Source organism: Dromaius novaehollandiae, chromosome 6 (genome assembly GCF_036370855.1).
Source record: "Dromaius novaehollandiae isolate bDroNov1 chromosome 6, bDroNov1.hap1, whole genome shotgun sequence".
Classification (NCBI taxonomy): Eukaryota; Metazoa; Chordata; class Aves; order Casuariiformes; family Dromaiidae; genus Dromaius; species Dromaius novaehollandiae.
This window is the reverse complement of record NC_088103.1, coordinates 32,662,688-32,689,296: the sequence shown is the minus strand read 5'-3', so window position 1 is coordinate 32,689,296 and position 26,609 is coordinate 32,662,688. Positions and strand designations below refer to the sequence as shown.

The 26,609-nt window shown below is 40.3% G+C and overlaps 1 protein-coding gene across 3 annotated transcripts in view; it reads right to left on the bottom strand.

Annotated features, from left to right (window-relative positions):
- The window catches only part of ARMH3 (armadillo like helical domain containing 3), a 134,075-nt gene that overhangs the window by 46,465 nt on the left and 61,001 nt on the right, over nucleotides 1–26,609 (bottom strand). For all 3 annotated transcript variants that reach the window (XR_010389741.1, XM_064514129.1, XM_026102905.2), the window contains exon 23: nucleotides 24,385–24,460. Coding sequence is in view for 2 of the 3 variants with exons in the window: in XM_064514129.1 (XP_064370199.1) it covers nucleotides 24,385–24,460 (76 nt within the window). In the remaining variant the exon portion in view is untranslated. The remainder of the gene's footprint in view (nucleotides 1–24,384; nucleotides 24,461–26,609) is intronic.

The window sequence follows — 26,609 nt, the reverse complement described above, 5'->3', positions numbered from 1 at the left end:
GTTACTGATGTACAGTACTGCAAAGAACTTTTACTCTGTAAAAATTTTAAAGTGCTCTTAAAGACTCTTAAGAAGATGTAATAAAAAAGTCACATTGTTTTTAATCACAGTTACATGTGATAGGAAATAGGTGGCACAGACAACCTGCAAGCAGTAATGACTCCTGGACTTTTCTTTGTGAAAACAGAGCTAAAGGTTTGCTTTTGAATTTTCTTTATAGCAGAACTCTACTTAGACAGAGTATGTCCATGTTAGATACAGAACTGAGCTAACACACAACTGCACGCTGGAGAGGTGCATCAGTTCTTACAGGGCAGTAGCATGAGATAGTTCAAGCTAGTTGCAACTTTGTGAAGCTTGAGCTGCAAAATTCTTAAACTAGCATCTCCAAGCAAACCTTCTAGAGCTCGGGCCAACCTCTGAAATATGCAATCTCAAATGTATTCATCTTTCTCCCCCTGCCTTTTATTTTTTTTTTTAAATGCAGAGCATTTATGTGTTCAGTTGTAGCTGACAAGGCTTGTAGACACTCAGCAGATGAGCGAGACGACTCAATTTCTAAAGTTCAGCAACCAAAACTGAAGCCACAATAAAAAATGTTATCCCCAACCAAAAAAAAATAGGAAAAAAACAAAACTGATGCAAAAAGCCAAGCATTCTCTTTCTACCTATAAAATAATGAAGGCCAAAAAGGGAAGCCATGGCACTTGGCTGCACTTACTTCTGTAGGCTAAGTTTGATTCAGAATGGCTCTAACACACACCAAAACATCCTGAGCATTAAAAGGCTGTTGAAATCTTTAACTGACATTTTACATCTGCACTGGCAAAAATACAATGGTGACTATTCGTATTAAGATATTTAATTTTGCCCTCAATTCCTTTTAGCTCCTCCATTAAGAGTGAAAGCAACACTTCTCTCCTTGTCCATTTACTTTAGCAAGCTGATTCCTATTCTTCCTGCTCCACCAAGGCAAAGCTGCTCAATGCATGCTCTTGGGGAAATATGGAAGAGCAGGAATATCTTACAGAAGAGGTGTTCAACACACATACAGGTCACTATTACAAAGTTAAAGACTGCCAATAATTCAATAATTACTGTACATTTCTTTGAAAGACACTGCAGTTTCCCCCATACTTAAAAAAAAAAGAAAAGAAAAGAAAAAAAAAAGAGTCCTGTTACATGACTTTTATTACCCTGACTACCAGTCATTCTGAGCATGTGCACAATCATTTATTATGGGTAGGCACACACTCAAAGACAATTGGTGGTTGACCCAGGTCAACCACTACTCTAACCTAACTAATATAGCATTTATTGCCAGGTAAGGTACTGGAAAAATCTAGCTCTGAAAATACTAGTCAAAGTTACAGAAGAAAACCCATTAGTGTAACATAAAACAGCACGCTGCCTCCTGCTCTTCGACCAAAACCCATTTTCCCATCACCCAGATTTTATTTGCCCAAATCAAAATTTTGCTGACTATTTTTAAAAACATTAGCCACCAGCTCTCCAGTGCTATGTAAAGGAAGGAAGTTACCTTGCAAGGTAAAATTTCCTTGTCAGGAGGAAGATCCCTAGAGGAATTAAACTATCCTAGTCATTAGAGAACTTTGATTATTATTTTAAATACCAGGTTAGATGATTACAGAACTCATCAAATATCAAAGGGATTAATTGCTGCTTTAACAGCCAACATGTGCTAGCTGAGTACCACAGCAAAAGTGATATGGGCTATATTTGATGCTAATGAGCAATGACACTTACTGGTTTGAAAGAGCCAAGGCTTGGCAACAATACTTACTGTACACAAAAGAGATTGCAGAAACCTCTGGAAAAGAAGAAAACATCCAAAAAGCAATAAAGACACCTAAATTCTTTCTAAAGGGCAGATCTATATTTGGCTTTACAGACAGGCCCACACTGGGCGACTCAACAAGAAACATGATCAAAATTAGAACCAAGTAGAGGATGGAAATCCCTTTTTTAAAAAATATTTCAAGTTTTTAAAATCTGGCTTTGTTTCAAATTCTAAATGAATCATTAATCTCCCTGTGAAAATTCTGTATTTCTCCCTAATTTGAATTAGCAAAACCTTCATTTGGACAAAAATCAAAATTTTTGTCCAACTTTGATGTACAAGACTTTTTAGGAAAACTATGACAAATTAAGTTTTCATATTGAAAGCGCCCAACTATTATAAAGCCTTTGAGTCAAGAATATTTCAAAACAAAATTTGACAAATATTGCAAAGTGTTTTGATTTCAGAGCTTTCTAATGGAAAATGTTTACATCCAAGTTTTTTCCAAGGTATGTTTAAAGCAAACCCACTGCCTCCTGGGCAAAGTATTTCATCACACAGCGCATCTATACGCAGCACATCTGTTAAGCCCTCAGGACTAACAGTTCACCTCTCCTTTCTAGCAGGATTCCTCTTGCCATATAGCAGGAAGGTCCATGGACTCATACTCCTCAGAGGCTGCATCTCTGCACACAGGGTAGAGGTATAACTGCCCCGTACAAAAAGTCACTACAAGATAAGCGTGGCCATAGGCTCCTAGCAGAAGACCAAAGTTATTGACAGCAGGACAAATTTTGGGTCCTGTTATCTCAGGCTGCCACGCCTGCTCATTGCTCAGCATCTTGGCCATTCTGCTTCGCTGCAAGCCAATACGCTGTCCCTGACCTTTACTTCTCACAATCCTCAAAGAGCCTGAAAAATTAATATTCAGGCAACTTCTAAGGCTTCGTTCTGCATAATGATGAGTGGGAAGAGCCAGCAGAGAAACAAGGAACCTCTGGCCCCAACACGAGCAGCGCAGGAGAGCAGGAGTAAACAGAGCACGCAGCCTCCTGCATAGCAATGGCCAACCTGAGAGCATCAACAAACCTTAGGGACTTACAGTGTCAAAACACCTCTGCCATTATTTAATGCAATGAATTGAGAGGCAGCCTGGAAAGAACAAAGACAGAGCTGTAGTCCTACAGCCTCTCTTGAGTTACATATGCAGGGCAGTAATAAAAGCTCCAAAGCATGCTAAGCTGGGCTTTTTAGACTCTCCTTCAATCCAAGTGTTCATGACCCAGTAACAGAGCCACATTAAGTACTGACTGCCTTCCCAGTTTCATTTAAAAGGATTTTAACACCCCATCAATCATACCATCACTTTTAAGTGGTTCCCATCTCATAGGAACTCAAAATCAGATAATTAACTCTTACGGGTCACGTTGTCTCCCAACTCTAGCAGGAGTTATGATTCAGCACAGTCCAATCTACTGAAGCGGAGTTTTGCACACCAAGAACTAACACACACACACACACAAGCCCACCACAGAATTCTTCAACTGAGTATTTATTCTGTGAACTGGCAGAAAAAGGTTGTAACAGAACAGCTTGTTTACTTTTTCTGATTGTGGGCATCATTAAGATTCAGTTCCTGCCCTACCTTTACACGTAGGGTGCTGTTAGAGCAAGTGCTACCGCATTCAAATTGCGGAGCACAGGCAAGCATGGAGACAGGCTCTGAGGAGTGCCAGGCAGCCAGACACGAAGCTGATAAGCAGGACTTCATATGTCAAAGAATGTCTTGACATCTTAACCTACAGACTTTAGTATCCTCAAGATCACAGTGGTTAAGAACATCAACACTACAATAACACTTATTTGCACTGTATGCACTTTTGAAAAAAGCTAGAGAGACTTTGCTGAAATAATCAGTATTTTTAGCCCTTCTCTAGCTATAAGGCCATTTCCCAGCATGGATTTACTGCTCCTGTCCATTAATTCCACAACTACACATGAAAGGTTGAGCAACTCTCATTCAAGAAAAACCTATATTTTTTAAGCAATAACAAAAAATAGACTCTCTGAGGCTTTTGCACTTTAGCTTCCCTTTGCCATTACAACTTATTATAAACCTCTTACTATTCTGAAACACAATGAGCAAAATCCCTGCTCCCACGGAAAGACTGACACATATATGGCTGCAAATAGAAGCGACAAATGCAACATTTTGACCGGGAGGCCTGCCTAGTGGGCAATTTCTCCACCTTCCTTACAGCACAACTCCTCCATCCTGGCCCACACCCACTGAGCATGGCCATCGCTATGATTACCAACTGCAGAAAAAAAAACAGAAGTTTGCAGCCCATTAACCTCTTGTTGGATCTCCTGTCTGGCCTGTACTCTGAAGAGCAAAAACTCCTCAAAATTAGTCCCAGGCCAGTCCTTTTGTTTAATTGCTGTGCTGATAAACTTCAGTAGGTCTAAGGCTGCCTTAGGAGAGAATTTTCTCCATGCAGAAATAGAAGCCTCAAGGGTAGAAATCAAGACTGAATTTGTTAAGTTTTAAACGCAAAATGAGACCTTTAACCCAGTCTTCAGTTGATTCATGAAGTTCCAGGGCACTAGATCAGCTGAATTTCTGTATATCAGAAACTGTTGTATTTTACCACTTTATCTCTGCACAAAGTAGTCTCACACTAGTAGCAAGCTAGAGCATCTTTCACAGAAGTATCCTGTTCAGATATGAAAATTTAAAAGAAAAAAGAAAAAAGAAAAAAAGCAGGGTGGGGGGAACAGTTCACTTCCACAGTTTACTACAATGGTTAATCCACTGATGAAATAGGGTAAGTAATTTGCAGTTTCAATTTGGTTTCAGTGTCTAGCTATCAGGGGTTTTTTTTTTGCATTGTTATTTTATTTTCTCAAATATGCTTGAACACTAATGAATATACCTAGGCTTTCATTTTAAAGAGTTAAAGATGCTGAAATCTCAAAAGCATTTTTACCAGCCTCTCATAACTGAGGCTCTTTTGTCCTCTCTCTGTTATTTCAATATCCTATTTGAAACAGACACCGGCCAAGACTACAGGATATATGATCATAAAATCACTTTCGGCATCTGCTAATATTTCAAGGGCCAAGTAAACCTTTTTAGCTGAAGAAACCTAGAGTAAAGCTGCCAGTCAATGCTGTTTTGAGTCATGGCTTTTCAAGACACAGCCCCTCCTTTGCAGGCCAGCACTTGCTCTCATGAATTGCATTGCTTGACAGGTTAAAAAGCAATTCAGATCACGTTGCCTCATCTACTTCATGATTTACCCTTCCACCAGTCTTCCAGTAACCTGCAAAATTTATCCGAAATTCATATGCCCTTCTAGGTCGCTGACGAATGTACTATGTAGCACTGTACTTCATAGTCATCCCCTAATGAAGGAAATTCTAGACATCCTTGCTTCCTGGTGATGCTCTGTGATAAGTGCTTTGTCACATCATTTATTCTTGGTATCAGCAGCATTGTTATTGATGCGCAGTGTAGCTCCAAAAGAAATAATACATGTGTCCATAGAACTTTAATGATGATTGTTTTAAAACTAATACACAAAGGTTGATAAATACCTCTTCCCGCACTCTCACAAGTTTTCCAGGCACGCAGACAAGCTGTAATGCATGGAAATCAGGGAACAATACTTGGAGAACCAGTGGGGAAGATCTCAAGCCAAGTCAGCAATCTGAAAGACTTCTGAAGTCTCGTACTGTGCTAACGTTCAAAAGGCTCTCGAAGTTCCTCTTGGAAACAGGAATGCCTTTGGTAATGCCCCTCATTCCCAAAACATCTCTGCTGAAGGGCAACCTAGTTCGTAGTTTGCTTGCTTTAGCCAAGACAGGGTACTTGATGCTAAGCAATCTGAAGCAGGAATAGTGAGTTCTGAAATTGGCTTGTAAGTGTAGCCTACAACATGCTATTTGATCACATCAGAAGTTTTGGGGCAATGAAGTGCAGAAAAGTGACAGGAAGACAAGGCTCAGCTCTGAAAATAGGATATATCCATGTTTGCTCTCAATTAACAATGCTAATAGCATGTAAACACATTCTTCAATTTGCAACTGTGGTAACTAACATCAGATAACTGTCAGAGAAACATTGATTAGAATGAATTTATGAGCATGCAAGTATATTCTTTCTCCTCTGCAGGATCCACCACCCATTAGTTGATCTCTCTAATGCAGAAAAGAGCTCAAGCTCTCACGACCACAGAACATTTGGAGGAAAAATGCTCTTTCCATAGCCTTGATGTGCTGCATATTTCTAAAGGAAGAAGAAAAAAATGCCCAATCTAACAAACGCCACGTCCCTCTACCTTTTTGCTTTCTTTACACGTAACAGACAAAATAGAGCAAAAATCCAATTAAGTTTCTATAAACAGGTCACCTCAAACTCCCATATACTTCCTACAAGACTGCCAAGGAGTTTTCAAACAGATCTGGACCTAGTCCAACCTGAAGTACTTTTTGGTGCTCTAAAGCCCATGGAATTCCAAAAGGGCAAATTATTCATCAACGTCCCCTACTAAGATGTGTTCTGCAATGTTGCTAGCACAAAATGCCTTTTTGCTATGAGTGGGCACAATGATTTATTTAGTATATATACATACATAGCTTCTGAAGCACTGCAGTCCTTTTGACAGAGAGGCATACAAATACAAGGATTATGCAGACAGATCACAGGCACACGACTAGATCTTACTGTACTTCCACTGTGTGCATATATATATATGATTTACAGATAGTTTCAGATGAAGTTTCATTATATTTTAACATTAAAAGCTCTTCTCAGAAAGTTGATTACCACTTTCAATTACATATCTTCCTACCCCTGTATATTGACTACTACATCAAGCTAGAATGAGACAATATATTTCTTACTTCGCACCTATTGAGAAACTCCTAACCATGATTAGATTAGCTTAGTTTGACCCAGACCAAAATGATTTCTGGGATGTTCCTACAGCACATTTCATCTAGTACGTCTGCGTTATTTATAGCATTTACAGAAGGAGAATTGAAGGCTTTTATAAACTAAGACACAAATCAATATGAGCTCTTAGCAGATGGGGTCTTAGTAGGGTTCCACAGCAGCATCGTTCCACACTGGGCAAACCCTTTCAGCTGAATTGCTGACAATACAGAAGGAAAGGCTGGCTTAGAAAGTCAGGAATTAGAGGCACCCTCAGCACCCAGCATTTCAATGAATACTGTACCTGCCTTGTATAGTGGCCAAACAGTCAAGGCTAAGTTTGCATGTGATATGTCACTTAACAGAAAAGTGGTTTTGCAGAACATATTGCTGCTTCACAAAAACCACACTGCAAGCAGTACAATAGCTCTGTTTCATTTCCCTCCCTAGACTAAGATAAAAAGCCTGCAACACAGATGGCTTTCCCTGTCAGGGGCACCATGCACTGGGGAGGAAACGGATGGGAGGCATACTCAGTCTGGCACTTACAGTCAGGTAGGCAGTACGCCCCAGAGGGGACACTTCTCAGGCTCCACTGGGTTGGTGCTTGCTGTAGGCAGCACAGAGAGGGGGCAGAACTAGTCCCCGAGACTAGCACTGAGAGGAAAGTCACCTGGAGCCACAAAGACTTAGTTCCTCAGTGAGGGAAAGATCCTCCTCACTTCCAGATGGATGCAGTCAGCCTCCACAGCTGGGTCAGCATGGGATGGCAGATGACAACAGGATATATCACTTGGCATCTGCTTATTTCCAGATCACACTACTTTAATTCACACTGGACAGTCTTCATAGATGAATGTGCCTCACAGAGAACAAGTCATTATTTGATGCACTTAGAGCTGAGAACTCTCACCCTGATACATTAGTTTTCCTAAAGGATCTAACTTGTGCACTGGATGAGAACTGATGACAGTTTATTTCAGATTTAGTGAAGGTTTGTCTTTAGAAAGTTGGTCAAAAGAGCCTTTTGAATGTTTATTTATAGAGCAGTGCCTGAGGACCTGCAGTAGCCAAAAGGAAAAAGGAATGAGTGATAAATTATCCAACTTGAAGCTCCTTCAGAATAATCTCCAACAGAAAAACTGATTTATATACCTGTTCAATTCTCTGCTCTGCAAAGACTGAGTAAAAGGATTTGTCCCCTTAAAATGTCCTGCTTTTTTTTTTAATTTGGTTTTCTTTTTAAAACAGAGAAGTCTCAAAAGGTCCCAACAACTCTCAGCTGCCTTTAGCTGACAAGCAATAGGAAACTGAACTTAAAGACCTTTCTTCCCAACTGTTATTTCAGCTGTTATAGTTGAATTGGGGCAAGCAAGAAAAAAAAGACAAAAAATCCTGTTAGTCTTAATTAAAATCATGCCTTGCTCAGCTGGCATGGTTTTTACTTTCATGAGATTTATGACTTCATGATCTTGACAGCTCTCCATGAGCTCTTTCTGAAGAGAAAAGAGAAAGAAAAAAAGAAAAGAACAATGAAGATAATGACTGAGGTTCTAAAGTCAAGTCACGAGGGAAGAAAAATCTTCCATGGTTAATCATTCAGTGCCCCTTCTTCTCTCCATAACTGTTCAGCACTCTCCATCTCCAGCAAGTGACACAGCTTTCTTCCGTTCTGGGAACCGAGCAAAGTGCTGCAGGACAGGAGACCCAGTTTATAGGGAAATGTAATTTTCCTTCTTGGGACATTCCTCCCAAATTACCAAGGACAATGTTTCCTATGCATACACAAGAAGCAACAAAAAGCCACAGGAAGGCTTGGAGGCCTTCTCTTCTGAATGCAAAGCTGATGTGGGCCAAAATGACATCAAATGTCTCCTTTACACAGCAATGACACCTTACAGACATCTAACATGTGATTTCAGCCTTCTCAACTAAAAAATAAATAATGAGAAATTCAACAAACTACATGCATAACCCAGATCTGTGATTATAAGATGCAATCCTTCAACCAGAAAGCAGTGGGGTGGGGATGGTGGCATGCTGCCTTGTCCTTGGTAAAGACTCCGAAGCAAATAGCCGATTCCTGAGAAGTTGCTGACAGAGATAAAATTTACATAAACATAAAAATTGCCTTATTAAGTCAGGTAACAAAGGCCAACTCAGTGTCCTGACTTTGAAAGTGGCTAGAAACAGAAGCTTAGGGAACAGTATAAAAACAGGGCAAGTATAACGTGATACTGCCTCAGAAACAGCTCTCACTTCCAGCCACCAGTTCGAGATGATACCTGAGGTGAAGGTGATATCTATATGACCAGCAACCCATGATGGAGTTTTCTTCCACTAATTTGTAATCATCATTGCTTTAAATTCACATAACCTTTTAGGTATTCCACAGCTTAACTAGTTTGCATGAAGCAGTATCTCTCTGGTTTGAGCTTGTTATCTGATCTTTTGATGTCAACATCATCTTGTGGCTCCTCTTCGTCTTCTCCATGATACTTACCATTTTACAGACTCTTTCATTCTCTGTCATTTCTCTTCCAGACTGAAGACTTGTAGTGTATATAAATGCTCATAAGGCACTTGATTCCATACCTTCAGGCATCCTGCCTGTCCCTTTCTGAACCTTTTCTAGTCACACTCTACCTTTCTGAATTTTCTAAATTCTAGATATATGGCACATAAAAGAACAGGTTAATAAATACATGTTAGTTAATACACCCTTGCCTCTAGGAATGAATTCCAGTAGAAAACAATACTCTACTCATTAGGAGAAAAAAGTTGAGAAGCAATCAAAAATAGATGTTCTAGAGGATAAGAAAGGAACTACACTTTGGATACAGAAAAGTGAAGGATTTTAAATACTTCAGCTGATATTTTGACTGGACCATGTTAAATATCGCATCTAGAGAGGTATAGCAGCATAAACAGCTAAAAAACAGCCAATAACTGTACCACTGAGCCACTGTAATGTTGCTGTGGGAACCTTAGGTTGTATGTAAATTCACAAGCTTAATGTTGCAAAAGGATAGGGGTTGTTTTGTATATGCACATGCGGGGTGGTTGCACGAGTAGTCAGTTTTAAGGCATTCAGGAAGACTGGCAACACTATCTTCCATAATGAAGGAAGAATGAACTAGTATCCCCTAGAGCCTAGGGCAATTTTTATAATGAGAAATTAAAATAGCTTTATCTGAAACTTTCCTTGAACTGTTTACTGTTGGCCTCCTTCAAATTTAAGGCTGTTACCGTAATTCTGATGCTGTTCAGCTCCTTGAGTTTCCATCTTGCAAGTCTTCAGAAAAAAGGCTCTTTTGGGTATGGTCAGCAACTGCACAGAAGGCCTCCAAGAAAGAAGAAAAACCTGCATGGTGCTTCCCTCCAAATCTGCCCTGAAGCTTCAGTAAAGTAGGGAATACTGAACAGCTAGAGCGTTATTTTTTCAGGTGAGACAAAAAGCAAACATCTTGCCCACTAGTGAGCTTTACATTTTCCTAGACATTTCCAACAGAAGCAGAAAGCTAGGCTTCAACACCCTGGACAAATTCCTGTTTGATTGATAACTCTGTACACTTGCCACAACCATAGCCTCAGTTCAGATATTCCTCATTCCTTGTCCTAGACTGTTGCATGGTGAGCTGGCGCCCAGCTAGTATCATTCCTATCTTTGTAAGGAAACCCCAAATGCTTCTGGAAAAAAGGCAATAAAATTATAAAGTAGCGGTCAAAAGAAAAATATAGACATTTTTCTTGAGGCTAGGAGAAAGCATGCTGTGCTAAACAATGTAATAATTAAATTGAAGAGGAAAATACCATTGTAATTAACATACAAAGAAGCAGCACAGCCTAACTAATCTCATCATGAAGAGATCGAATAAAGTAGTGTGCTTTTTATGGAGCAATTTAATCTGGCAAGCAATTAATCGTGAGAGCACTAAGTCAAACGAATAGATTTCCCTTTAAGGAGATCACATTCATCATTTGTAATGTATTCTAAACTGCAATTTGTTAGCCAGCCCCTGAATTTTACAGGAGACATTTACCATCTTTCCTTGATGGAGAAGTGATCCTCGACTGACAGGAGGGAGTGGCATCGGTCTTTTAGAACCGTCTAGTCTATTAACCCTAATGGGCTCCAAAGCATTGATGCAGGAAGAAAATATCTCTTTGTAAGTTACTACAAGTTTTTACAAGCTTTATACTTTAGAAAAACCTACAACAGTATTTATCAGACTACTGAATTATGTCTTAATCCACTGACTAGCCTTTAGGGTTTGACCCTTCTTGGAATTGCCCTTGAACTGATAACATTACTACTGTGGGGAAAAAAAGAGTCTAGGCTGGCTCACCGAGCACCTCAGCAGGCATCCCTCACCTGGGCTCCTGCTGGTGCAAGCCTGGGACTTTCTGGCCCTCTGTCCTCTCATATGATCAGCTACAAGATAATGCTTGCCTAACTAGTTTTAAATGGTACTAGACCAGTTTAGATTTTGGTTTTCTAGCTGATGACAAGACTGTCCCAGACCCTCAGTGCTTTCAGCTTCCAACTTTCTTCTCTACTTCCACGTTTTTTTCATTTGCAATTCTCCATGCCCACTTGCTCACATGACATTGTCCTTTACCTTCAGAAGCTGTCCTGCCTTTTACACTACGTTAGCAGCCATTAGTTCTCACTTTGCTGATTGGGCAAAAGGCACAAAGTGTATTTTCTATGAAAACAATGATTCCTGTTGCTTGCTCCCGCACCAGTCCCCATCCAAGTTCATCTTTCTAGATGTAAATTTGAGGGTCTCTTCCTTTTCTAGCAAAGGCTTTCTCTGTTGAGTATTTTCCCATCTCACCGTGCAGACAGTATTATTGTTCTTCTGCTTGAGTCAACTCCTTGGATCACAGAGATTAGCAGGCTGAGAGCAATCAAAGCTCATATCCCTCTAGGTGTCCCAAGGTGGGCCCAAGCTCCCTCCCCTCCAAACACAGCAAAAACTCTTAATTAAGAAAAATAATAGTAATAAAAAAAATTAATCGGTCAGAAAAAAAAAAAAGGCCTCTGAGAGCCATACCATGCCTCTGCAAATTAAGTCCTAACAGAGACTGCTGAACTTTATCCAGAGATATGTGGTGAGAGTTCACTTTATCTAGAAACTGAATTCTCCAAATTTAACTGAGACCTCAAGCCATGTGTGAAAACAGCGCAAGGAACATACAGCTTCTACCAGTGCCTTCCTGTCCCAGTATCACTCAGAATCAATTCAAAAAGACAAATTTTTGCTGGCTGTTGAGCTGTGCTGCCAACAGGATAATGACAGGACGAGACCTATGCCTGGCTGCTCTCAGTCCTCTTCCATCCTGATAATTTCCCTTATGCTCAACTCATATTGAAGGCTTCAATGCAAAGTAGCCCCATGCCAAATCAAAGCTAAACAAACAGTCCTGGAGATAAAGTGCAATTCAAAAAAAGAAAAAAAAAAGTTGTGTTCCATATCAAATTCAGGTATCATCACCTCATCCAGAAGCCAATTAAAACAAAACCCAGATTAAACCGATTAAATCCTGCTTTGCTGCATCAAAAGGCTGGGGGCAGGGAAGAAAGGAAGAATTTATAAAAGCAAAATTAACCAAAATACAGATTTTGGTACTGGGAGGGGGGAAGGGGGGAAGACAGGAAAAGATGGCTATACTTGAGAAAACCTCCTTATGGCTAAGCCTTTAAATTCCTCAGGCCTGAACCTAAGTGTACAATATTGTTTCCTGATGCCTCCCTGCTATATAACATCATACTTATAATTAGACTAGTAACACATTAAAATGACAGCAAGTGCAGGCACAATTCATTTAACAATTAATCTACCCTAGCTATCATTTTCACTTGTCATTAACTGCCTCTTAAATGCCCTCGATTTCATATAACCATAGACTCTTTCTTTAAACATACACACGAGGGAATATGCCATTATAGGCATTATTCAAAGAAGCGCTTCTGTCCCCATCATCAACCACAGCATTAATCATACTGAGAATAGTTTCTTCTCACAAATGACTGAGTTGCATAGTTGGATCTCATCAGCAGGATCCAATTTACTGACAAGTTCGCAGACAGCAGATAATACTGGGCATCTGCAGCAAAGCATACTGCAAGTCTTCTAGTTTTTACCCTTTACTGATCTTTCAGAGAGAAAGAAAAATAAAAGGGAGTTAAAAAAAAAAAAAAAAAAAACCCAAGTACCACAAGCTCCCATTCATTTAAAGTGTTCTGCTCAGCATCTTTAGCAGTTGGACCCAATGTTAATATATAGCACAGAGCACTCAAAAAAAGGCTTGCTTCTTTTACCATTTGTTTATGCAGGAAAAAGCTGCTCTTAAAACTCCAAACTTCCATACATTCTTAGGGTAAGGCTAAAATTATATTAATGACAGAATCATAGGACCACAGAACATTCTGGGTTAAAAGCAACCTTTGGAGGTTATCTGTTTCAACCATCTACACAATGCAGGACTAACGTTAGGCAAGGTTGCTCATGGCTTTGTCCAGGCAAGTTGAGTACCTCCAAGGATAGACATTGCACAACCTCCCTGGGCAACCTGTTCCAGCATTTGATCACTCTTGCTGGGAAGAATTTGGGAAGCATCTCCCTTACTACAACCTGTGACTACTCCCTCTTATTTTAATTCCTGGCCAAATTTAAGATCTTGAAGCTGTTCTGTGGCTCTCCATTTCTGACAAAAGTTTATGCTAAGAGTAGAAGTCACCAAACAAGAAAAGCAGGTGTAACTCAGTGAAAAATTGCACAGGCTGTCTTCGCACCATCAACAAGGCTCAAGACATCACACACGGGCTAGCCTCAAAGCAACCACGGCTTTCAAATGCTAATGAACAAAGAAATTGGGAGACCCATTGCATTCTGCATGTAGAAGGGAATGTCTGCCTCGGAACAGGCTCATCTCAAACCTCCATGAAAAGTTAATGTAGAGCCCAGATTCCAAAGCAAACCAACTGTGTTGCACAATTATAAGGAGAACATTAAATATTTATTTTAAAAAGTATAAATAAAAGCAATGGGACTTTGAACATGTTTGCTGCCCTGCTTAAGAGGCTCACTGTTGAGCCTTCTGAGACACCCTGTGAAGGACATTACTTAAAGTATATCACATTCGTACTCCTTTGTCAGCAGCAAGAGCTTTACATTAATTAGTACAATGCACAACCTTCTGGAAGAAGGATCTAGTTTAAAGTTTCTCATCTGAAGTCTGGGCAACACTGGTACTTGTCTGTTTAGAACAAAGGCATTTATCTCGCCCTCAAAGTGCACACCAGCTACATCTTCTATAGTGGATAGCAGCATTTTTTCCATAGCATCCAAAGCCATCCTTGAAATTCAGTGCTCTGTAAAGTTTGAAATCATCTTTCCCTTAGCCAATAAAGCAGCCTTACTTCCTATCCTACACAGACTCAAAAACTTTCCATAAGCCAACTAATGAGAAGAAAAATGTCACTGTAATTAACACACAAAGTGATGGTCTAATTAATCACTAAAGCAACAACATGACAAAGCTTTCGGGCTTTCACAGTCTTCTAGCAAAGTCAGGCAACAGAACTGCCAAAGGAGCTTTTCAGGTCATTCCACTTTTGGCCAGCCTGAAAATAAAACGCATTTGAAAGGATGTTTTTCTATCCTATCAAACAGGAGTCCAGTGCAGTGAGGTCCCTTCAATGCATCAGCAGTCTTCTGCTCAGGATGCTTGCTAATAGCACCCAAGTTCTCATTTCCTGGGCTAATGGCAGTATTGTCTCAAGTCCAGTCCCCAAACTGAAACTTTAGGCAATGGTTATGTTGGTATTTCTCTTAATGGCAAGAAGAGTTTACAAAAAAACACCCTATAGTATACCAGCACAAACAAGAGAACAACTGTCTAGAGTCATGCAGAGTTACATCAGTGAACTGATGACAATATAAATATAAAAATGTATGCATAATTAAAAAAAAAAAAAAAAAAAACTTCGCAGCATATTTGGCTAAAACTGGTGTAAACTGTCAGTGGTGCCAAGAGAGAATCCTGTTGTCCCCATTGCACCCACCCCTTCTACAGGGCTGACAAGCACTCACACATCTGCATTCAATGCACCAGGCTAGGGAACCGACCCAGGCTAAAACAAACTTTTTGTTCTTCTTTCTTCCTGGTTAGTTTTATCCTAGGTCAGGTCCCCAGTCTCCCCTTCACTACATGCAGCTCTGTACATGCAGGCTGTTGCTCACATAAGGGAAAGATGCAGGAATGAACGGCAGGTGAAACCAGTGTCAGTTTATTATACCAGCTTCGAGAGCTCATAGAAGTACAATCTGAGGAAGCACACCGGAGCAGGTTCACCACCTAGAGTAACATTCTTCAACTAAATCCTTATTGGTGTGAGATATTAAAATATGATACCATTCACAGATGAATTCTTCATGAGATCACTCTTACCTTCTTTCTGGTTGGCTTGGACAGCTGAGAAACAGCCAACCATATGGGCACTTTTGACTACTGAACCTTCACAGTCAGCTTCCCTTGAAAGGAGCAAAGAAAATCTGGCCTCAGAGCCAAGGCAAATGTTACTACCTCAGAGGCATTACCCCATCATATTCTAGATTTTCCTTCTAGCTACAAGAGCGAGAAAAAATTTAAAGAATAAAAAGTAATAACCAAAGCTCACATTCTGGGATTCCCAAATGGGCTTTCTCCCAAATATACTGACATTTCAGCCAATATAAGTCAGTCCAGCTGAAACTCTGATGTTTCTTATGATCTCTAGTTAGACAAGAAGACATCCGAACCCAAAATCTTTTCAAATTTTAGAAGAAAATCATGACTCACTTAAGTTCCCTTTTTTCTCCAGGCAGCATTTTAGTTTCACCTCAGTCTTGGCTATTCCATCTGATATTTACTGACTGTTGTAAAGCCAGCCCCTGCGCTGATAGGATGAGACAATCTTCTCTGCTTTCACTAGGAAGAACGCCTAAAAACCAAGCATTTTAACTCTGAAAGCTAGGACACATGTTTTCTTTTAATGAACAAAGTCTTATAAACAAGATGCCCTCCTCTCGCAGTTCCCTGGGAACTGAGCTCCAGATTTTGGTGTAATCCTCAAATGAATTGCAGTTCTGCAGTCATGCTAACCATCTATTATCCTTGCTTTCAGTTCAAGATAAGGTAGGCACTTCATTACTTTAATGAGCAGATGTACTTAATGAGCTGGTACTTTGTCAATTTAGTCCTAAAGGAAGAATTAGGAGAATAGGACATTTACATTTCTAGAGCAAAACCAAATTTTAGGCCCCCCACCAGTATAAGATAATAAGAAATACATGCTACTGGATTTTGAAAGGCTTTTCTCATATAAGTACGCATCCCACAGCCCAGACCTTCAAAGGGAATAATAGTTCTGGCTGCTGCTGCGAGCAACAGATTTCATTTAAACAGAAAAAGCAAAGCAGCATTACTCTACATCATTTTTCAAGGGATAAAGGTGTTATTTAAGTTCACAATGATTTTTACATTGCTTGGGTTATGAAGAAAGCAGCCTAACGTTCTCTCTCCATTAAAGCAAACCTTGAAAGCTAAATTTGAGGCCACTGGAAATCAGAGTCCCTTATATTTACTCAAAGAATAAGAACAGCATGGGCAAAATTTTGACAAGTTATAAACAGCTGTTTCAAACTGTGCTTCAGTCTTGTTCTAGTAGGGCCAGATCTTGGGGCCAAAAGAGGCTGGTTTCAGAGGTCTATCATTTCCTGCTTCTTCGCTGTGTTAGGACTACTAAAGATGTCTACCATAAGCTTGAAATCTATCAATTAGGAATTAAACTCAGGCCAGCCACCACACCAGAGAGATAATTAAGACTGTTTTGGTAAACAGAAAGAAACAATACAGCCATTCAAGAAAAGAAACAAGCAGACCTTTTAGGGTTTTGTGCTGCAACAAAACCCACGAGATGTTTACAACGATGCATCCTAGCTTTGCAGCATATGCTTTAATGTGTTATTGAGCTCATACATATCTTGCCTGTGCCTGGCAACAGAATTCGAGACTAAAACATCTGCAAATCAGTCAGGAAAGAAGCAATGTTGATAAATATAGACTACGTCCACCTCCCAATTAAACCAAAACCACTGCCAATGCTAGCATATATTTTGCCACTATTTTTACATTTCTGCAGAGATAGGTATTTGGCAAGTAAAACAAGAAAGAGTACCTTGCCTGGTGCCACACTTCTTCAGACTAGACAGTTCAAATTCACCTCCATATATCAAATAGGAGACCACAATCACCACCCTGAGGAGTACCTTTCCTTTCCTTCCTCTAGGGACTTTTCTCCCAAAGTTCCAGACCCTGAATTCATGAGCAAAGCTGAAACTTTGTGCCAAATATTAGTTTCCAAAGCTGAAAACATAGATATAAATAAAAATTAACTAGCAGCTTTACTAACTGTATCTTGTAGGCCCAGAGCCTGCACCCATGAATCCAGGAAACAAGAGATCTGCAGCCCTGAATTCCCCGGTTGACAGCAGTACAGTGGTACAGACTAGATGAAATCTGGGTAGCAGTTCCTCAGTAATGGAGGTAACATTTCCCAGTAAACTTTGCTAAGCAGCCCAGGGATCTTAGCTAACTTCTCGAATGTTCAGATCACAGGGAAGAAATGTTTCCAATGAAATCAAGACAGACAAAGGTTTGCAAGTGGGTAAACTTTGCAGATAGATGCTCACCCTCGGAGAATCACACAAACTAAGATATTTGCTGAACTTGGGAAGACACTGCCAAACAGCAACCCTATGCAGAAAACAAGGTTTTGTTTTCCACCCAGTACATAATCCTCTCCTGAACAGGTAGCTCACCTCTAGAGCCAATCCTTACACAGCAGCTAAAATACGAAAGTGGATCTTTTTGCAAGTTCCCTATCAGGCCAACCTATCAACTTGCTCACACGAGGAGAGGAGATGAAAGCTGCTGATGCAATTATAGACGTTGGAAGGAAGCTAAGCAAGCCAGTTAAGCCAGGCTGCCATCCTGGGAACAAATCACTTTCACTTTGAGTTCATCCCCACCCCAGTCCAACAGGCTCTGCTTACTTCATGGATGAAATTTTGGAGGGAAACTACCTGCTGCAGCATGGCTTTCAAGTGTGTTGAAGAGGGACAGCCATGGCTACATCATCTCAGATGGAGGCATTCCTTTGCCTTACAAACATGTTTGCTCACAACCAGCATCAGCTCTATAAACCCTAAGCCACCACAAAAATACAGAAGAATTAATCCTCCCCAAAAGCCACTTGAAAAAAGAAAAGAAGAAAGAAGAAAATGCATTAAGCCAACACACAAAGAGAAAACAGGCTTGACACTGTCAGGGTCAGCTCCCAGGCAGCAGTGACTGAAGTGAAAGTTATTGGCAAAAAGAGGGAAGTGACCTGGGATGTCCCTGACCAGCTGAACCATGCTGTTAGTGGAACCAGTCTGGATAATGTCACTCAACAAGCAAATTTGCTCTCTGGATTTGGGCCAGTGGCAGAGACAACATTTAATTATGCCACTACATGAATGAGAAAAAATGAAGGAAAATTATTGCGGAATTAAATTGGCTAGTGCACTGTAAGAGAAACAGACCAAGATGAATCAGCTAGTAAATAAAGAGCAATAACTGAAAGCTAAAAATGCTGTTTCATAAAGAAATCAGATAATCTGAAAGAAATAAAGTGTTAAGTCATACAAGTAGAGAAAGAAACCCTAAAAACCAATAAAAATATTCCAAGCATAGACGGGGTCCCATGAAAAGGTGAAACAATCCACCTTGAGATAGTGATGCTTAATTCTTTCTTTTTTTTATCCTTCTAAGTAGTTGTGGGTCACAAGAGCCTATAACTGAGGTCCTCCCCTTTGAATCCACCTGCTTCCTTAGTTCAGATGCCAGCTAACGCCAGAACCTGTTCATGTCAAAAACTCGTTGCTGCTGGCCACTCCAAAGTTTCCCTACCAAAACATTGCAAGGTCAAATGAGAAACAAGCAGCAGTAGCACAAGAACTCTGAGTAACTGAGCTCCACTATATCCACTGTGGTATTTCGGGAACCGTTTTGTCATGCCAAGGTCCCTATGCAACCAAAAAAGCATGGAAAAAACACATGAAATGACAAGCAGGGTCTACTAACTTTACTCCTTCAATGGTCACTAGAAGAGACCTGGAACCAAATCAGAATCCTTATCTTTCAGACAGTTTTTAAAGCTTCATAATTTTTTCAGGCTACCAATTGAAAAAAGTGAGGTGAATTAATTCTGCAGATAATCTGAATGAATAAAGCTTTAATGTTTTCTTACATGACAACATTTTAGTAACAACTTGATCCTCAATCGTGGCAAAATTGGGTCAGGATTTTAAAGTACCAATAAAAAAAAATGCAACAAAACCCAAAGAAAAAGTCATAAATGTATTTTAATTTGTTGAGTGTCTTGTACTAGGCTGTGATCTGAGTTCAGTCAGGCTGATTAGCAGTGACAGCATGTCAGAGGTCATTACCATTAAACGTACCTCAGTGAACAATTTAATGGAGTTGTTATTCTACCACTAGCAGCTTTCACAATTGGGTTCAAGAATCAATAGCAAACAAACTCAGGATTAAACCAGGCTAACCTGAATGTCTGAGCACCCTCTGCTGGTCAGCACTGAAGAACCCGAGTCAAGCAATTTTGCACCATCTATCAATCTTGACTGTTATATATTCATGCAGCACAACAATGCGGCTGACAACTACTACAGAGAGGAGGAACAACCAAGCATCCTTAAACAATAGTTGTGGTTTATCCTATAAAGAAGTTGCAAACAAGCAAGTTTGACTTTTTTCAATTGGGAAGCTACCACTTTAGTCCATTGTCAAAGGCAAGCTGTTGGTGTATTTGTGTGTGCACCTACGTGTGTGTGTACACATATATATACAAAACATACATGAATTTATATCTATATGTTTGTGTATACAGATACATACGTGTATATATGCACATACACACAAATATTTCCTTGACTGTTTACTTTCATAACAAACTGGCTTGCCCCCACTTTTTCATTCTCTTGCTCATATAAGGAGGATATATTTTTTTAACCACTCTCACTGAGTGTATTCCATAGGCACTGACTCTATATGGAAGCACATATCTATAAGCAGACCACGTTTTATACATCCTAAACAAATACTACAGCCACCCATTACAACATGGCTTGGTCAGCAGCATTTAGCTCTTCTCTCCCCAAGGAGAGATGCCAAATTCCTGGCTATAAAGCAGAACCATGAAGAAAGTACTATGTGGACTGCTTGCAGCCGCTCAGTTTCTAAAAAGTCTCTGCATGGAGCCTCCTCCTCTATCAGGCTTTCAGTAAAAATAGTCCTACGGAGTGTTGGGAATTTAACATGTGCTAAAGCTTCAGCGCAGCAATGCCACGTATCCTACAAGTGAGTACAGTCCAATTTGGCCTTCTTCCACTTAACTAAAACCATAAATGTTCCTTCAGAGTCCTCCTGCCTAGACTGGCAGCAAACAACCATTTTATATACATCTACATAATGCTTTAAGTGTTCCTTCCAAATCCCCGATCTCTACTTTACAACCCCAAAAGCAGCCTTGGGAGAAGCAGCGCCTCCTACACAAAAAAAGGAACATCGTACAGGGTGGGTCATGCAGAACAAAAGTAGCTGCAAGATGGAAGAGTGAATGAAAGCACCCAAGCGAGGACTGCAGTGTGTGTTACAACAGCACATAAAACACGCTTCAGAAAAATCCATTACCTAGTTCCATACTACAAACTCATTCTCTGGTTGTTAGAAGTGTTTCAAAGAGAAAAATAAAATTACTTCAAAAATGATGATGTGACTGAATTTCAGATAATGGGGAAATTCAGTCTATTAATCATTGGGTTAATCTATTTATTCACCTCGAAAAAAATTACTGATCAGGAGAAAGTCTATTAAAAGAATACAATGATTCAGCTGCCACCTTCCTCACTGAGTAAGCAATCAGAAGATGCCCCTTTGAACTCTGCGTTAATAAAATTCTCATTAAATGCAAACCTGCACAATGTTATCTTAAAGAGGCTCATTAGCTTCAAAAAATTACTCGTCTGAAGAGTTGCTTATTTCCTCATAGGTGAGAAGGTGAATTTTCAAACCACTAACTGCTAGAGCTTATATCAACCAATCAGCGCTGCAATCATATCTGGCAGTCCATCACACCTCAATTATTTATGTATAGCACACAGACAGAGCTATGGATGGGAGCTGTAATTGCTGTTATGGGGATAGGATAGTAGCAGAGAATCACAAATTTCAGGAGGGTGTGAAGGATTTCAGACAGATAAGACTTACTATCCTGCCTTCTTCAAATTTCCATTTTAAGTCGTAAAGAAATTGTGAATTGTCTCTAAGAAGGAGAAGTATGGAGCGTGGGTGGGAACACAACTGTCTCTCAATACTTAAGCATATTTTTAAATGGAAAGAACGCTCTTCTTTTCACTGAAGTAAAGACTAGAAAAACCAGGTAAGTTACAGCAACAATATAAATCCATTACACTGCATGCTGGGGAACAGTGTCGCAATAAAGAGGACAGTTAATACCACAATAAGATACACAATGGAAGTGGAATCTCCCTTTGGTTGAGATTAGACAAGAATGCGTCAGTGATCCTCTAGGTATTCCTCATTCTTCCTCTGTACAGAAAAATGACTTAGACGACCTCTCAAACCCAGCACTGCAGGGTCCAAATAGGCCTCCGTCTCGAGTCTCCTCAACAGTTACTCCTTTAACACAAATGCAACACATCCTTGAGAAGCTGCAAAAAACTCACCTCTTCTCTTCTAGCAGAAATGCACATAAGATTGTACTTAAGGATTCAAGAAGCTTGTTAAACCCCACCACATGCACACACAAATACAGGTGCCTTACATTTGTGATAGCTGCCACTAACAGCCTTAGGATAAGGAAATGACAATTTTTAATTTTTAATAGCTGTTATGAGGTGGAGATATAAACAAAAGTGTGACTGACACCAATACAGCAAAAAAGAGGTAATCCTAGCTCATTAAAAAAATTTCAAGAATGTTGAAGCTGAGGGAAAAATCCAATGTATGACAATTTCTCTAAACCTCACTCCCCTCATGGCAAAGGCCACGGTATGCTAAGACAACCCTACAGGGGAAAAAAGGCACAATGAACAGGCAATCCAGGCAGTGGGGAGCTTAGACAGGTTCATGTCAATATGTCCTTACCAATGCATACAGCAAAGAAGTCTTATGATAATATTGTCATGCATTAACATATTTTATTTTTCTAATAAAGCCATCAGCCGGACAGCCCTAAAAGATTTCAACCATCCTCTCCCCATTTCTCTCAGGGGATTTGGGCTTGCACAGAATCATGCAGGTGCTACAACACAGAGAGCAACAAATATGCGTGCACAGCTCCATTTTACGTTCCTGGTCTAAGCCTAAAAGGTAACATTGACCTTAGCATCAACTCTTCCTACAGTCATTGTGGCAGAAGTGGGACTGCCAACAGCACAGGACAAAAGGGTCTTTCCTAACAGACTGCAGAGAGCCTTAGAAGGCTGGGAGCATTGCTGGAGGAATTATCTCTTCTCATTTTCTGCTGCATGATCTGAAACTTCCAAACGTCTAAATTCAGAGTCTCAAGGCCAGAAAGGACTATTACGCCATCACAGGCCTCTGGCTTCATCCAATTTCCCTGTACTAAGACCAATATTTTTGTCTTTCTAAAGCATGTCCTCCCAAAGAAAGCATCTAGCCCTAATCAGCACTATACAGCGTGATGCTTCAATCAGCTTCACCATTAGCAGAAGTACAGTACCTTCGAATTTGGCCATCTTCCAACTGGCTGCTCTGAAAATCTACTGGACTGAAGAACCCTTCAAATGTAATATTTTCATCACAATAAGAAAACAAACAAGGAGATGAAATATCCCCCTCTCCTCTTCAGAAACAACGGGTAAGCCAAACAGACTAAGTTCTCTAAAGTCTAATCTTTCTCCTGGCCATATATCATCTCAAATTTACACCTTATCTAATTTCACTGAGTGAAAAGCAGTCATTCATGAAAACTGCTAAGCCTAGTGAAAGACCAGATGAAAGTTCAACATTCATGAGCAGGTGGGTGGAGGAGGGAAAAGCTATCAAAAGTCTAGAACAGAAATATGCTGAGTTTTCACTGGTTCCAGATAGCACTATGCAGTGAACATGTCTGATACAGCCCGCCCTGGGAGCAGCATCTTGGTGCCAGTTGTTTGGTTTACCTTGTCTCAGTTGCGTACTGATCTTTATAAAAACGGCTGTTAAGCCAACAGCCAATAAGGGAAAGCAAAAACCTCACTTATGCAAACCAGGGGTGAGCACAAACCCTTGGTGACCAGTTGCCTCTCTTCCCAGTTCAGACTTCTCTCCCTGGATATACAGATAATTCCCAGGGTAGACACTTTGTGTCACTTTAAATGATGTTACTTTGCCAACAGCTATCTGTTCTGCTGCTTCATGCAGGGAGCATTATCTGCCCACGAGCATTCATTTACGTCTGTTTACGAAAAATAAAAATAAGGATAGGAATAAAATAAATCTTCTGGAACCATACGTGAGGTTATAAAGCCTACAGACCTACTAAGGGAACCTTTAAGGTGGTTTATAGACACATAAAATGTATATTGACTTGAAAGATGCCCTCAGAGAGTTTACCCTGCACAGTGTCTTTCATAGAGAGGAAAAACGACAAGCCCAAGCAGCGTACACAGTAGTAAGCTACCTGCTGTTTCATCAGAAGACATCATTGCTCTCAGGAAGAGCACCTGTGAATTGACTGGGGTAACGATGGACAGACTTTATCAGTATAAATACTTCTTTCTTTTATGGTCTGCTTACAAGTCAGAGCTAAATAGTAAGTTTTCTCTCTCAACATGTTTATTCCATTTTCCAATCAAATTGAATCAGATTCATGATCCCAGTACTCCATCCTCCACCTCCATCAGTCCTAATACCATTAAAAAAATCCAGTACAAAAAAAAGAAATATATATATATTCTCTAGCCTTGTAAGCAGGGCATAACTTCTGCCCTTGAACAGAAGGAAGAGTTTTAAAAGAATACTGCAATGTCTTTAAATAATCAGTTTTAAACACGCATAAAAATCTTCCAGTGTTAAAAGCAGCCTGGAATATGCTTATTACTGCTGGCTTACAGTTCCCTTCGTAGCTTCACAGAATTGCAATAGAATCACGCAACACAAAAAAAAAAAATCCATTAGACCCACAATTGCCCTGCCAGCACAGCATTGTTCCCTACAGTACAGCTTCTCTCAAGGATGCTGTGAGGATTAATTCATTACAGCTTGTGCCATGCTTTGAAAGCACTCAGTCTACAGAAGAGCTAAGAATTATTAGAAAAAGGACGATCCAACCCTAGTGACCCAATCTTTATCCCCAGTTGGCCTTGTTTAGAGCAGCAATTTCAGCTAACAAAGCAAACAAATTCAAAACCTAACTCAATACAACAAACGTGAAAGTGTCATGATAAGAATGCAGTCACACAGGACACAAGAATCTCCAAACTGGTTATTAACTTCAGCTCCTTACCTAATGTTGACTAATGCATGGGTCACCTTGCTTGCAGGCTCTTTCCATTGACCAGCATTGGTAGAAAGCCTTAGAACTGAAAGAAAAAAGACAGTTAACAGTGCTGGCACTGAATGGGCAAGGCAACATTTTTAATCCAAAATATAAAAAAAATCTACTTTGATGAGATGGCAGCCAGAAACTTTTGTGAAAAAAGGCTGTCTTTGAGATGATTTGTGATCCAAAGCAGAAGTTCCCTTCAAAGCCATACCTAAGAAGTTTAAGGAACATGGAAAAGGTGTGCAGGACAAAATGACTGGGAGAAAGGAAGCAGAGGGGAGAGAAGAGAAAGGAATCAGAAGAAATCTAGTTCCTCCTAACTAATTTCATCATCCCATGTTAAAGCTGTTTTCTGCTTTCCCTCAGAAATAGGACCAGAGTTCCAGTCTACGCCACCTTCTATTCCATACATTACTTCTCTCCTCCAGCTCCTGCTCTCACAAGGTTCCATCTGAGCTAGATTACAGCCCATGAATTACACCCAATCCAATAGTGATTGACTCTCTACCTCCTCTTTTATCTGGAATTGCAGAGAGAGATTACATGCCAGCTTAGGGAAAAACGTTCCCTGTAGGAACCAGGATGCCACTCTGTTGCACAGATGGTCTCTGACAGACTGGGGAACATTTCTGAAAACATTCTGCAACAGGCAGAACTTCCAGTGAATCCAATTCTTTGCTGCCAGAGCCCCCAAAATATTTATTTAGGTCAGAATCTGTAGCCTTTCTAGACTGCCAGTTACCTGCACAGCTTCTGGTAAGTATCAAAACAGTAACAGAGTCCAGAACAAATGTCTGGATTTTTTTTTCATGTTGCCTGAATAAGAGGGAATCTTTTATGAATTAGTACATCTGGGGGCTCTGGGGTTACATTTTAGAAGAAAGGTTCACCTTACACTTAGAGATGAAGGAAAGGTACTTCATCCCAATTTAGGATTATCTAGAAACACTGATGCTACAAGTGAATCCATAGGATGGTGGCTGCACACTCATGCCTATTATTACACGAAAGAAGCTTTCAGTTCTGCAGACCTGAATAAAGTTCAGATTCAGGACCAGAAAACAAAAACCAAGGCAACAAGACTTCACTCCCACTCCCAAAGTAGAAAGCTTCACCCACATCCGTTAACAGTAGAACTAAAGAATAAAATAGCTTTGCCTTTTGTGCTAACAAATGTCCCAAGACAAAGATAGAAGGGTGACTGTAGCCTAAGTGACATGCTCTGACAAAGCCAAGGGAAGCTGTTAGGACATCTGGCAAAACTGTGGCTGGAATCAGAGACAGTGATTCCTTCTCACTTTCTAGTGTTCCCATTATCTGGCATTCGCAGGAGGGAAAAAAGTCAGCTCTGAATAACACTGTTTTGTCAAATAGTAAGTACCATACTTTAATACCTTACAAATCAATTCAGAGAGAGTTTCCATTCAGGCACCTACACTGTTAATTCAAAGTGTTCGCTCTACATAGCATGATGGAAAATGTATTCATGTGATAAATGAATTGTTTCAACAGGTCAGATGTGCCTACTGCAGCCCAATTGAGCAAGTATCCGAGTGTGTCATTCTTCCATTCCACTTTCCTTCAGCTTTCACAGGGGAGGGGAATTGAAAAATTGCTGACTAGTAAAAGTACCTCATCTTACTGGCCACAATTCTTGGGAGTAGGGAATGGGTTACCAAAAAAATCTCAGCTGCTCTGTGGACAAAACAGGCCAACTGATCCCTTGTACAAGAGACGAAAACTGCAGAAAATTTATACTAGAGAAGTGTTCGTTTTTTGCTTGTGACTAGAGGGAGTATTTGGCTCCTTTTATTTTGGTGAAGATAGTTCTTCCCCATGTCAGCAGAGCTCTGTGGCCAACTGTCTCACCCCTGCCCTTTAACTCCCTTTACATGCTTATATTGCTCCTGTTGTTCATTGGGTGACCACACTGAGAAGGGAGCAGGGGGTCTGGGGAAGAAAGGTCCTTCTGGAACAAAGCAAACAAAGAACACAGCTATATTCTTTTCTTCACAGCTTCAAGCACACAGGCACTACACCAGACCTGCTGCAGCTACCCTCAGCGGCAGGCCCCTGTGTATATGCTGCCTGATTATGCCTCTACACATTCTCTGCTTCTTTGTTCCTCTTTCTCCTGCTGGGCTTCTCTTGGTGGCATTCCAGCATGCTTCCTCGTTTGAAGGATG